This window comes from Cokeromyces recurvatus, assembly GCF_025118155.1.
Source record: "Cokeromyces recurvatus strain NRRL 2243 chromosome Unknown BX663scaffold_38, whole genome shotgun sequence".
Taxonomy (NCBI): Eukaryota; Fungi; Mucoromycota; class Mucoromycetes; order Mucorales; family Mucoraceae; genus Cokeromyces; species Cokeromyces recurvatus.
In genome coordinates, this window is record NW_026251424.1 from 126,761 (window position 1) to 140,394 (window position 13,634).

General features: G+C 31.7%; 4 protein-coding genes across 4 annotated transcripts; 2 read left to right on the plus strand and 2 right to left on the minus strand.

Moving 5' to 3' along the window:
- Positions 1-684: 684 nt before the first annotated feature.
- BX663DRAFT_524214 (uncharacterized protein) lies at positions 685-1,741 on the plus strand (the record flags this gene model as incomplete). The annotated part of the gene is given in 5 exon segments (XM_051529609.1): positions 685-788; positions 801-1,043; positions 1,076-1,296; positions 1,479-1,649; positions 1,688-1,741. Coding segments are annotated over 2 exon segments (247 nt in total), but the record flags the coding sequence as incomplete, so codon positions are not given.
- A 1,851-nt stretch (positions 1,742-3,592) lies between these two features.
- BX663DRAFT_555684 (dihydrofolate reductase-like domain-containing protein) lies at positions 3,593-4,489 on the plus strand (the record flags this gene model as incomplete). Its single annotated transcript, XM_051531648.1, has 3 exons — positions 3,593-3,845; positions 3,923-4,159; positions 4,239-4,489. 3 exons carry the CDS (start codon positions 3,593-3,595, stop codon positions 4,487-4,489), a joined length of 741 nt encoding a protein of 246 aa, XP_051378620.1.
- Positions 4,490-4,514: 25 nt separating this feature from the next.
- BX663DRAFT_442722 (ribose-5-phosphate isomerase) lies at positions 4,515-5,424 on the minus strand (the record flags this gene model as incomplete). Its single annotated transcript, XM_051523530.1, has 3 exons — positions 4,515-4,861; positions 4,937-5,073; positions 5,192-5,424. The coding sequence occupies 3 exons, from the start codon at positions 5,422-5,424 to the stop codon at positions 4,515-4,517; spliced, it is 717 nt and encodes a 238-aa protein (XP_051378621.1).
- Positions 5,425-6,945: 1,521 nt separating this feature from the next.
- On the minus strand, positions 6,946-13,400 carry BX663DRAFT_442726 (uncharacterized protein; the record flags this gene model as incomplete). The annotated part of the gene is made up of 12 exons (XM_051523532.1): positions 6,946-7,213; positions 7,282-7,429; positions 7,528-7,986; positions 8,070-9,174; positions 9,292-10,316; positions 10,429-10,622; positions 10,727-11,857; positions 11,928-12,074; positions 12,148-12,734; positions 12,805-13,030; positions 13,120-13,162; positions 13,223-13,400. The coding sequence occupies 12 exons, from the start codon at positions 13,398-13,400 to the stop codon at positions 6,946-6,948; spliced, it is 5,511 nt and encodes a 1,836-aa protein (XP_051378622.1).
- Positions 13,401-13,634: the final 234 nt, after the last annotated feature.

The window sequence follows — 13,634 nt, forward strand, 5'->3', positions numbered from 1 at the left end:
TCAGTCAGTTTACATTGAATAAACACTCACACAAGCATCTAGATTAACCCACTGTTTTGTTTTTTTTATATATATCTTTTTTATCTACCGATTCTACAGAATAAAAACTTAAATGACATTCCCTTTCTCCTATTTTAGTCATTTATGCTGATACCCATCAATTATTGGTCGAGGCTGTACCAAAACTGACTTACAAAAAAACTATACAACTTTGCTGCTTTATTTGTTGGTCAAGGAAAGAATGCCGATGCTGAGATCGCTGAGGCTTTCTTACAATTTAGTAATGAAATGGGAGAAGATTTTAATAGGCAACAACAGTTCCCCAATATTCAGTATAGCACACTAATCTCAATAGTCATGCGTAGCTTTGAGACGCTCATAGAGAATCATGTTGGAACCAACTTCAAGCCAAAAACGCTGCGCTATCTCTTTACGAGGCTTTTTGATACAACTGAATTTTCAGACCTCCCTTTCTGAACTGGTGTCAAACGCGACCTAGCTGAGCGGGTATATAATGCTATTTGTACCAATCAAGAAATAATTCACCCTGCTAATCTTGAAGTTGCTGACACTCACAAAACCTCAATCAACAATCTTATTGATGAATGCCGCCAAAGATTATATGGCTTGAACTTGACTGAAGCAGATTACTATGCTAAACCTCACTTGTATTTGCCGTGGTTATACCATGTTTTAAAAAGAATGGAGCAGCAAGTCATCATTCGCGAGCCAATGTTGACGCACGCCATCTGATTTCTAATACACCATCAACAAGAATGTGTAACTGGGACCAGTTTAATGAAGCTTTGCAATATATATTTCGGAACTTTGAGGCAATTAAAGGCTATTACACAACCGGGTTGAAAAAGCTCAATTATCACAGCTATAGAAACAAGCAAAAAGCATTGACTGAAATGTGTAAACGGTTGTTTACAGGTAGCAGAAAATACCAAGAAGGCAAACCTGATATACAACAAGCAAATCAGCAAAAGTGGAAGCCGTTAGCCCCTAGAGACAATGCCGGTGAAGCTGAAAGGCCTACTGTAGTGGCGTTTCGTTCTGCTCAGTTCGGTAGGCTTCGTGGGAAAACACCTTTTCCTACGAAGGTATTCAGAAAAGCCTTGCTAAATTATGTCAAATCAACTAGACGCAACCAGCCAAATTCAAGAAAGTATGTCGTTATGATTGATGAGTATTTCACAAGTCAAATATGTCCCAGATGTCATACAAGAAGTACTTCCAACCAACGTGATAACTCCAATATGATGATCCATACAGTTCTCAACTGTCAATCTTGTAATACTTGATGGAACAGAGATCACATGGCGAGTCTCAACATGCACTCTATCTTTTTGTATATGGCTGCCAACAACAACAATCGACCTGAAGAGTTTTGGAGGGGGTAAGCTATCTTGATATTGATATAGATTTCATTACTTCATATACTAACAACAACATTATTATTTGTGGAAAAATAGCCTTAACAGTTGAATAACATTATGTCTTGTATAACAGCAAGACACCCCATATTTACAGGTAAGTTGACCTATTGAAAAAAGGTTTTCATTCTCCCAAAATTTAAAAGTATCTTAATATGTCCCATTTCTGTATCGCTGTCCTACTTTCGTATCTCTGTTCCATTCTCATAATGATATCCCACTTTTGTATACGTGTTCCACTTTCATATTGGTGTCCCAATTCAATTTTAAAACGACCCAATTTTTTCTCATTGGCCCAATCTAGTTTCTTCGACTGTAAGAGCAGCCATTTGTTTATATGTAATAAAGACTTTCAATCACATTTGTTTGATAAAGTCTGTCTTTATTTTGTTTATATATTGAAATAAAAAGAACAGGAGCAGGTTATAGCATTTTCCTTTATCATAAATTATCGTTATTTATTTATTTTCTTTTGTAAATAATAAGAATCTATTTTCACCTATTATTTAGCAACTAAAGAGAACTTGTATCTATTTATTAAAGCCTTTCATTGATTATGCTTTAAAAAAAAAAAGAAAGAATAATGTAATCCCGTTTTTTTTTTTCTTTTATAGCTAAATTGAATCAAATTTATTACAGTACAAAGTGTGAAAAAGAAAAAAAGAATGTAATATCAAAGAATGGCTTCCCTCTCTGTCTCCTTTTACCATTACTGAATAGTAACCATTATTTGGTCTTATTTTAATATAATGAAGCCCTGGGGGGTGAATAATTTCTTCATCATAATATCGTGTAAATAGGATTTTTATATATTCTATTTTATATTTAATAAAGACTTGAAAAGAAAAGAAAAAAGAATTATTAGGTTATTCACTGTTCCTCGTTGACACTTCTTTACCATATATTCCGAATAATTTTATTAACCTTTTTTTTTTCCTTGTATATAAGGTTATATAAGTATAGTCTTGCAAGGCTCTATATAAAAAGATGACTATATACGATATGGTAATGTTCTAGAGAACACAATATAAAGAAGTAATTGTATACTGTAATTTTTTTTTTCATTTATGTTTGTTATTTCTGAAATGGACGCATCTGAACGACAGAAGTATACCCCCTCACACCTCCCGAGGGCGTATATGGCAACTGAAGAGACACTCCAGGCTGATCAGGCCCAGCCATCTCACGGCCGTGGAATAGCCGGTTGATGATCATAAAGGAAAAAAGAAAAAAAAAAGGGATTTTTACAATTTTTTTGATCCCTTTTTATATCTTTTTTTTGCGGAGTTTTCACCTTTTTTTTTTTTTTAAGGAGTAAAATTGTAAGAGAAGATTATTTGTACATGTGACAAAATTAATTGTACTTGTTTATTAATAGAAAAAGGTCAGGATCAATTGACAACATCTATTTTCTATTTTGAAAGAATATAAGCATCCATTTTATACTATTGCTATGGTAAATTTCAATTCAATAATTAAAATACTCTATCATGTTGCCAGTATAAACTGGTTACTAAAGAAAGTCGTTCTACAGTTAAGAAAAATAGAGTCTCACTCATTTTAAAATAATTTCTAAAATGATATTCAAATGCTGTTTAACGTAGCATCTTTTATCTCTCCAAAAAAAAAAAAAAATAGTTTACGGGTGAAAGCTATATGACATAAATATAAATGGTAAAATTAAATTGGTAGAATAAAAAAAGGGAGAATCTTTTTTTTTTTTTTTTTTTTTTTGAAGAAGTTATCCCTAAAACAAAATAAGCTACAAGCTATATATACATCCAACAATAGACATCTTCCTCTACTAGTAAATCAGTAGATAAGAAAAATGTTAAATCTGATAAAAGCAAAAATTACTTTATCATCTCTCGTAGGTATATCAAGAACTAAAATAACTTTTAACTGCGGCTTCATTATATTCATACAGAACCTTTGCTTGATCGCTGTTAAAGTAAACAGTTGCCAATATCAATTTCTATTATCAGAGCTTATTATGGAAAGGGATTTATGCATATACCATTCATAGTCTTTTTATATATTATAACGCATTTTATTTTATTTTTTTAAATCCACGACGACAATCTGATACAGAAAGAAGGCACTGATGATATTATTTTTTTTTTTATTTTTTTAAAAAAAGAAAATTATTTGAAATGGATGAAGCAATCTATTATAAAGCACGTAATTTCCTCGATCCTATTTACAATAATGTAACTACTAACTCAGATCGTCCTTTTATCACTTTAACATTTGCACAAAGTTTGGATGGTAAAATTGCAAAACAGGGTCAGCAAGTATTAATTAGTGGCAAAGAAAGTTTGGCCATGACTCATCGTTTACGTATACTTCATGATGGCATTATGGTTGGTATAGGTACTGCCTTAATTGATAATCCTCAACTTAATGGTAAGACACATATACACACACAATTACATGAAGAAAAGAGTTTTTTTTTTTTTTTTTTTTATTCATTGGGTTATTAGCTCGATATGTGTCAGCAAATGAAACGCCAATATGTCAGCCACAACCTATTGTCCTTGACCCATTTTTGAAACTTCCTACAACTTGTAAACTTGTTCAAAATTATATAAATGGACAAGGTAAACAGCCTTGGCTGATTGTGTCTGAGAGAGGTTGCAATGAATATCCTGAAAGGAAATTGAAACTAGAGAATGCAGGTGTAAAATTAATAAGGATCAAAGGAGAAGAAGTCAGAGATGGTACAAATAAGTTCATGTTTTATAAGAATAAGACAGACAATGGATTTAAACATGCATTTTTATTTATTTATTGGAATAGGACATATTGGCTTAGAGAAAGTATTCCAAGTACTTAAAGACCATGATATACATAAATTGATGGTTGAAGGAGGATCAAAGATAATTCAATCTTGCTTAGAAGGTAATCATTGGGATCAATTAATTATGACTATAGGTCCTATGTTTATTGGACCTAATGGTGTTTCTTTTACTGTGGATAATATGCCAGAATTAAAAAATATAAAATATGAAATCATGGGCAAAGATTGTGTTATGGCAGCAACAAAATAAATAAATAAATAAATAAACAAGCGATTTATTTCTTTAAAACATGAACCGATCCGTCTTGTTCACCGAAATAAGCGATGGATGCCATATTACAAAAGAGGCCCACTTCATACACCCCAGTTAATAACTTGATTTCCTTTAATAAACTTGCTGGATTTTCCAACTGACCAAAATCAGCATCAATTACAAAGTTACCGTTATCTGTCACCACTGGTCCTGCCTTATTGATAGCCATACGAAGTTTACAACTTTTTGGTTTAATTGATAATTCATTTTCTATCCTTTTTATAACTATATGATAACATAATGGCACAACTTCAATGGGTATCCCTTTAGTCCATTGTGTTCCTAATCTTTTTGATTCTTTGCGAAAATCTATCGTTTTGTTTTGTTTTTTATAAAAAAAAATTAGTTTTGTTCAGGTTAAGGGAAAAAAAAAGGAATTGTTACCCGCAACAATCACGAATTTCTTTGCGGCTTCTGCTACTAATTTTTCTTGAAATTGGCAAGCACCCCCACCTTTAATAGCGTTCAGGTCTTTATCTACTTCGTCAGCGCCATCAATAGTTACATCAATTATGTCATGTCTACAATCAAATAAATACATACATACATACATGCATATAAAGAACTTATTTAATATCACACTCTATACCAGAATACTCTCTCTCTCTCTCTCTCTATATATATATATATATACATTACTGTTCAATTGATCCTAATTTTAGTCCGTTATCTCTAATCAATAATTTACTTTGAAAACTTGTAGGTACATAGATAATATCTTTTAATTCAGGTTTTTGTAGAATCCTTTCAATCACATATACGACTGTAGAGCCGGAACCAATACCGACTACTTTATTTTCAGGACTAATATGTTCATCAACTGCTTTATAAGCAGCTAATCTTTTACCGTTTTCAATAAGGTCGACTGACATATTATAATGTTTAATTGATAACAAAAAAAAAAAAAAAAAAAAAAAAAAAAAAGATATTTAATTATATAAAAAAAAAAGTTATCTTTTTAAACTTAATTCAATTAATGCGCCTTTTTTTTTTTTGCATTTTAATTTTACAGTCACACTAATCACTAAGTCTTTTTTATTATCATAATAATTGTATCCAAACTTACTTTACAAAAAAAAAAATCTTTGAAACCATTATTGAGATAATTGGAAGTATTACATAATAAATGAAGTACAATTTAAAGCAAAATAGATTAAAATTAATGAAGAAAACAACTATGTGACTATGAAGGGGAAAAAAATTTTTTTTTTATATATTAAATTTCATCTACTATGAATCACATCAATATTTTTTTTTTGTATTACCACTTGAAAAAAAAAAAAAAGTGAATAATAATGAGGCAAGCTGAGTGTATAAATAGACTCTTGTTTAAGTTTGAAGCTAAATTACTACCGTACTACTAGTAAATTGTTGGAGATTGTTCTTACGAAGCAATTGGTTTAGTAACGAAGATGGTCAAATTTTAATTAAAGAAGAGGGAGCTACTACTAAGGACCAATTGAGGAACCAATAATTTTATAGGCATTTTCTAAATTTAGCTTAGATTTTTTCATTTTGAGTTTGCAAGAACCTATTTTGTAAAACATGTGGGGGGGGGAATAGAAAGGGTCTTTTTCTTTTTATTAGACGTCACTCAACTTATTTACTTTATTAGCCGTTAAAGATGTATTATGAATAAATGTAAACGGTTCTATTGTATTTGTTATCAGTTAAAGACCATGTTCTTTGTTGGAATAGTAATGATATATGTGCATATAAAATGTAGGAGAATATGTTTGCTCTAGTTTGTGAAATCACTCTGTTGAAATATAAATTACTTTAGATACTTGAGTTGTCCTATTTTCAATCTATCTGGGCTTTTTTTTTTTTTTTTTTTTTTTTACAAGTTTCTTGATTTTGAATTGTTGGAACTCCCCCTAATTCATGATGCACGATATTTAAAAAAAAGTAAGATCGTGTTATCTCTATAAAAATTCTTATGTCAAACTAAAAGAAGCCATGTTGAACTTGCAAATAATAACATTGTATCCCTCAGAGTATATAAACTTATCCAAGTAATACAATAAAAACGTATCTGTACGTCAAATCCAAGAACTTGCGATTATTTATAGAGATAAAATAGACAAGGTTCAGAAGAAGAAGAAGAAAAAAAAAACGTACAGTATGAAAACCAGCTTTTTGTGTCGTCTATTACAGACATATGCAGTTAGCGGTTAAATATTCATGATCTCCTTAAGATAACATCAATTTTCTTTTAACTAAAACAATTGCTATAGCTTATTGGAGAAAATAAGAATTAGAGGGTTAAATAATGTAACAATGTTATAGAGGACAAATCTACTCAAGTTAAAGAACATTATTAGTGTGTTTGCATTAGATTAGATTAGATTCTAAAATGTATATAAATATATACATATATTTTATTTTGTGCTCTACTTTTTAATTGTTATATTATATGCAGTTCCTACACGAACTAACAAATTTCGTAAAGCCATACGAATTTCAGGTAATAAACTTTCTTGACCTAAAAGCTCAATAGATGGGAGATAGAATCGAGGTACGTGTTTCAGAAAATCTTCATCTTGTAGTTGCGCTAAACCATTTAGAATATTAACAACGACAGGAGTCCAAGCTGCGATATTTTTTGGTTTTGTTTCATGATCAAGTTCAGCATAGAGTACGAAAATCTCATTACAAAGTCTAAGATAAAATAAAGTTATTAATATCTATCATCCATATAAAATAGGTTAATTTGTTACGAAATTTACGGTATCAAAATCTTTTCAATTTCTTCTCGTTTATCATCGCGATCATGAATATTCTCTAGGTTGGCGTACATTCTCATTAATACAGATACATAACATCCACCACTGGAAGTTTCTTGTTTTAACAAGTTAGGAAGTTGTTTCATAAAGCCTATTAAATAATAATAATAATAATACAAGCGTGTTACTATCGGTTACAAAAAAAAAAAAAAAAAAAAAAAAAAAAAAAAAAAAAACGGTATATTTTACCAAATCTAAAAAGTGCCATCCTAAGATCATTATCCATATTAAATCTTTTAGCAAAGTGGAAAGATCGGCCTAAACAACCCATTAAGGACATAAGGTGAGAAGCTGGATATGTACTATAGACATTATCCTTAGCTAACAAATCAGTAACAGTTTGAATTAACATAAGCTGTAATACACATTTAATGATCACTTGCTGGAAGTTTCTTTGTCGTTCCTCACTTATTTCAAAATTATTAGCTGTATCATCTTGTTGCCCTGAAGCTTCGCTTGATGAGACTGCTTTCATTCTTTCCACCAAATCCTGTGTACCATTAAATAGTCCATATGCTGTTGTCTTTTCAAATAAATTTTCAAATGTCTCTGTCACCAAGTCCCAGCAGTGATTATCAAATTTTTCAACATTTGCTTCAATATATTGATCAAGGCATTCACAGCCAATATGTGCAAGTGTATCATTATCTTTAAAAAGAAAAAAAAAACCAATATCGTTAATTCTTTTTCTTTATACGCATATATAATGAGTTCATTTTAAGATGGCTTACCCTGAGTAATACAAACACTGAAAAGGCCCAATACATGACTCATCATATCTTTCATATTATCAAAATAAAATGTATATAAATCAACAACATTACGAAGCGCTTCAATCATCGTAGTTGATAACCAAACACTTAAATCCTCTGGTGTCATCTTACGTTTTGTTCCTTCACTTTTGAGGTCGTCAAATAGTGGGAATACAATTTGTCGTGTAATAGTTGTCCAAAATTCAGGTGTGAATGATGAACCGTGTCTTTTTAATGTTTCAAATAAATAAACAAGTGCTCGCTTACGAACCTCTACATCGTCACTTTGCATTATAACTTCTTTTAACCCGTAAAGAACAGCAAACCAAAATTTGATTAAAAAGTCATCACCAGAGGCTGGTAGTGTAGAGGCAGTTAAGGCATGCGCATCATTAATTTCTAAAGGTACCGTCTTGTTTGCAATTTCAATCATTTTTGGAATCGTATTCTTGATCATATCTAAGGCAGGTAAACTAATCTTTTGGAATTTTTGATTTTTAGCAAATTCAACAAGACAAGATATATAGTCGGGAAAGGTGCCATTAGCAACGATATCACCAAAGCGTTCGTTAGTAACTCCACGAACAATATCAAATGTCATATGAACAATTGATTCAGATGATTCACAAGCGCCCGTAGCAAAAACAGAGAGCATCGTTTTCCAACCTGATCTCAAATGATGCGGTCTAGCTTGAATCATTTGTTGAAGACAGCGCAAGACCATATCTTTGATAGTCACGTCAGGGTTGTTAGCAAGGACTTCACGGAAGGGCATTAAGAAATCCTTTTGGAACTTGAAATGGGGTAATTCTTCCTTTTCTAAAAACTTCATAGCTAATTGACGTAGCGAATCCAATGCAAAGAAAGCTACATTAAAGTTGGATTGACAACCTACTTTATTATAGTATTCTCCAAGGATAGCCCAAATGTTGGACCATTCCATACGAATACGATTCATATTATAGTAAGAAATTTCAACCAGTTTTTGCAAGCTGTACATACGTGGATGTTCCATATGAGCAGAGGACACAATTTCTTCCCAAGATGTTTCACAAAGAGCGCGTACAAAATCAACGATAGCTTCCTAGAGTAATATATGTATATATACATACATACATACATATGTATTTATATTTATATATATTTATAAGGAGAGGGATACATACATGTATATATATATATGAAATATTTGGTTACTTACGCCATTCAAATTAACTGTAGAAGTAAATAAACGATCGACAGCAACGACAAGAGATTGTGATGAACTAGCAGATGCAACTTCTTCAGTCAAGGATAATTGAGTATTGGAACGATTAGGACTTGTAACACGAGCTCGACCATTGATAGTAGAAGTACGACGCCCCATTTCCATAGAAGCTTTTATAGGGGAATTAGTAGATCGTCTATTAATATCCATTATAGGTCCATTTCCTTCGTCTAGACCACTTGTAATTAGTTGAAATCTTTCCAACTGACTAACAGTGGACAAAATTTCCTTCCAAGAACCTTTCAAGTAATTACCATCCACAGCTGCTACTTCTAATAGGGTTCTAATGGCTTCTACATTCTTTGGTTTCATCTCATTCAAGTTTGTCAAGAAAGTAAACTTGGTAAGTGTGGTAATAAAGGCATCACGTTGAAGATCAACATCTTCAGATTGAACAGTATGAAATAGACAAATAATTCGAATAGCATTCTTAAAGCCGTCAAGACAAAGATTAACGGTAGCCAGATCATCTGATTCTTGAAGTGGACCAGAAATGCCAGCTAAAAATGCCATCCAAGCAATTTCAAACATAGGACGTACATGCTCAACATGGGATGCACTATAGAAAGTAATCGTATCATTTCCTTCTGCACGACGACGACTCGCAAGCATATTACGAAACATAGCCTCTGTTTTAGATCCCATTTCTTCTGTGACCGCTTGATAGGCCTCTCGACGAACATCACGGGCAATACCAGCACTCACTAAGGCGCTTTGTAAGCCACTAATACCTAAAACACCATTTGCACCAGATGCTGAGACCAAAGCTGCTTCATTAGCTGCTTCTACTTCATCTTTCATTTTAATCTCATCCTTTTGAATTTCATCAAAAACAGCTTCCAAAAATTCACGAGGAATATCAGCCCCATCATCAATGCCACGGTTATTTTTAATAAAATCTTCCAATGTCATTCTATTCTTGACGTGAGGGCTATGAAGATCTGTATTTAACATAATAACTGAATAAGCAAGTACATAAGCAGTTTCTAAAGTAGAATACCAAAAAAAAAATAGAAATAGAATAAATATTATATATAACAATAATAATAATCACACATAATAAAGACAAACCTGCGTTAGCAAAGACACCCGCATTGCCATGAACATATCTTTCAGCAAATTTCAACATGAATCGATCAATCTTTTGACCTTCACCAGGTAAACGGAAGGCTTGGAGGAAAAATCGCAATGCCTCTGTAAACTTCATATTTGAGAAATCCATTTCATCAACAAATGCATGCATAATAGCAATATTTTCTGCATCACTGTTTAATAGATTAGACACAAAACAAGCTTGTATTTTACCTTTTTTTTTTTTTTTTTTTTTTTTTTTTTTTTTTTTTTTTTTTTTTTTTTTTTTTGTTCTTACCCTTCACCCAAGTATTCACCGATCAAAGTTTTGTTTAAACCCTCTGTGGTTAATAAGAATTTAGCAACACTATGAGGATCTTGTAAGTTTAAGAAACCATTCTTAGCAAGTATAGTAAGGCCTTTCTTTGGCTTCCAATTGAATTGACGAATACCCTCTTGAAGTAATTGCTTATGATGTTTTAAATTTTCAAATTCTTCAGGGTCATCTAAACGAGAAGAGTTACTATAATTAAGAGCAGTACTTGAACCATTTGTGGCAGGAGAATTGAGTCGTGAAGTAGAGGTATTAGAATGAGTTGTAATAGAATGTAACGATTGGTCTTCACTTGCCCGTGGAGTATCTTCATCTCTTTTGGATTCATCACTTGCCGTAATACTGACAGAATTATTAGTATACCAAGCGACTAAAGAACGTAGGACAGCAATCAAACACTCTAAAGATTTAAAGCGAATAGCAGATTCAGGCATAGCTAATTGAGAGTTCTGTTTATCCGTATGTAAGATAGTAGCTGTTGTCAAAGGAGGTGGGATAACAACTGAATGATTGTGAAGACCTATATGAATATTAGATGAAGTGATAGGATGGCTGTCATACTCTTTACTATTTGTTGTTGGTTGATTATGAGAGGTAGTGACTTTAGATAATACATTCACTAATCGTTCATAAATATTATCAAGCGCTTGTCGATCGCAATCATAATTTAAATAAATATCAACTAATGTTTGAGGATCCTCACAGATACGTAATACGCCTTTTAATAGTGAATGCTTTTGTTGATTTGATGCATTACGCATTTCTAAAATACGCAATACAATCTCCTTCAAGAAGATTTCAATTTCGTTCTTCAAATACATACGCAAACCTTGAACGACACGCCATAAAATTTCATGAGTGATATCAAATACTTGAGGAACAACAGAAAAGGCGTTTCGACCTAGACTAGGACATAAGTACTGCTTCACTTCTAAAATAAAAGGATTTGCCTTATGTCCACTGGGATCCTTCACGGCAGCAGAGAAATAAACGTCCTCTGAAGTAAACACATCAATGTGAGACATCATAATAGTCAAAATTAAGTGTAAAGAAAGTAATTTTGATCGCATAGAATAAGATCTCATATCATTTCCCCTATTTTTTTTTTAATGAATTTGAATTAGTGCAAAAAAACATTACTATATTAATTGAATATTTGCCTTACCATTCAGATTGAATAGATTTCTTAGAAAGTTTACATAAAGCCCTAAAGACTAGAATAGCATCTTTAATATAAAGGTCAGCTTCTGTTTCTGATTCTCCCTTTTGAATGCCTTCGTTTTCAAATGAATTTTTGCCTTCTGAAATACCACTGTGTATATAATAAATAAATGACTATATACATTTAAAATAAATAAAGGAAAAAAAGGAAAAAGAAAACTTACGATGCCTCGTTAGACAGTGTAGTAGTAGCAGTAGTAGTAGTAAGATTATTTTTGTTTAATGTAGTAGAGGAATCATGATTTTCTTCTTGAAAAACATTGGCTGTATCGTTTAAGAAATCTTCATAATTATCTTTCGATTTTCCAGTAGGAAGTTTATGATTCATTTCTGTACGAGCCATGTTGGCTTCTACAATGATTTGTTGTTGATAGGATGCTGATTCGGCTTCTGTTTCATGTGGTGCATTTGTTGCTGTTATTGTAGTTACAGTCTCTTTATCTGTTGTAGGTTGTTCATCTCTATCTTTCTCGTCACTATCTTCTTCTTTTTCCTTTCCTTCTTCTTCTGTCATCCTATTATTATCTTCTTGACTCGATTCTGTATTATCCTTTTGCATTACCTGAACATTAGGATTTAATTTCACTCGTCTAAAGATATGATCAACCATTTGAGTCATCGTGATCTGGGCAACATTTTGGTTATCATTATTACGAGAAAGTAGAAAGATATTATAAGTTGTTCTGACTGCTTTTAATAGGGCTGATAAATGAAGTGGATTACTTGTTGAATAGACTGCATCCAAAAGTGCCTTAAAAAAAAACACACACACACACAAGTTAGCGTACTACTTTTTTCTTTTCTTGCGGGAAAATCCTTACTTTAATAATCTGTAATTGAACTTTTTTGTCTGTTTCTTCTCCAATAAAACAATCACAAATACCATTTACAACTTTCTCCATGACTTGAGATTGCGCTACTTCATTTTCCATATCAGCAACATAATTATAAGTTATAAATTTGCCAAGACAATCGAGTGCAATTGTCATCAAGTTGACTGAACGAGTATCAATAGCTGTTTGAAGTGCAGTTAAAATGATAGCTGAACTATTATTGTTATGTGTGTGTGTGTTTTATGAAATTGCTGATTAGATTACTTGTATAAAAAAAAAAGATTTCATTTTTAAATTATTTACCGAGTTTGCCCTTCAGGTACTGGTTCATTATCCTTCAACATTTCTATATAATTCAAAAGTAAATTAATATGTTTTTTTTTTTATCTTCATGTACAATACTTACTTAAAGCAGTATCTACTGCTTCTTTTAAAGGTTTATTACGTCTTGATTCTTTTGCTGAAGCAATTTTTTCAAGAGCATTAATGACAAAAACATTACTAGATGCAACTGAGGAACTAGTTGTTTGTATTGAACTTCTGGGAGATGACAGATTTTGTGAAAAAGATGTAGAAGATACCATTTTTTTTTCTTTAAAAAAAAAAGAGAGAGAGAGAAACTTGCTTTTAAAGAAAATAAAGATACTGTGGTATCTTCTTTTTTTTTTTTTGTCCTAAATCAAAATAAACGTTAAAGGTTCAGATTAGCCCTCTAAAGGAAAGATAATAAATGAATTACCCTAATTAAAAAAAAAATTAAAAAAATTAAAAAAAAAAAAGTGGAGGATATTAATAAATAGCAAGAAGGATTAAAAATA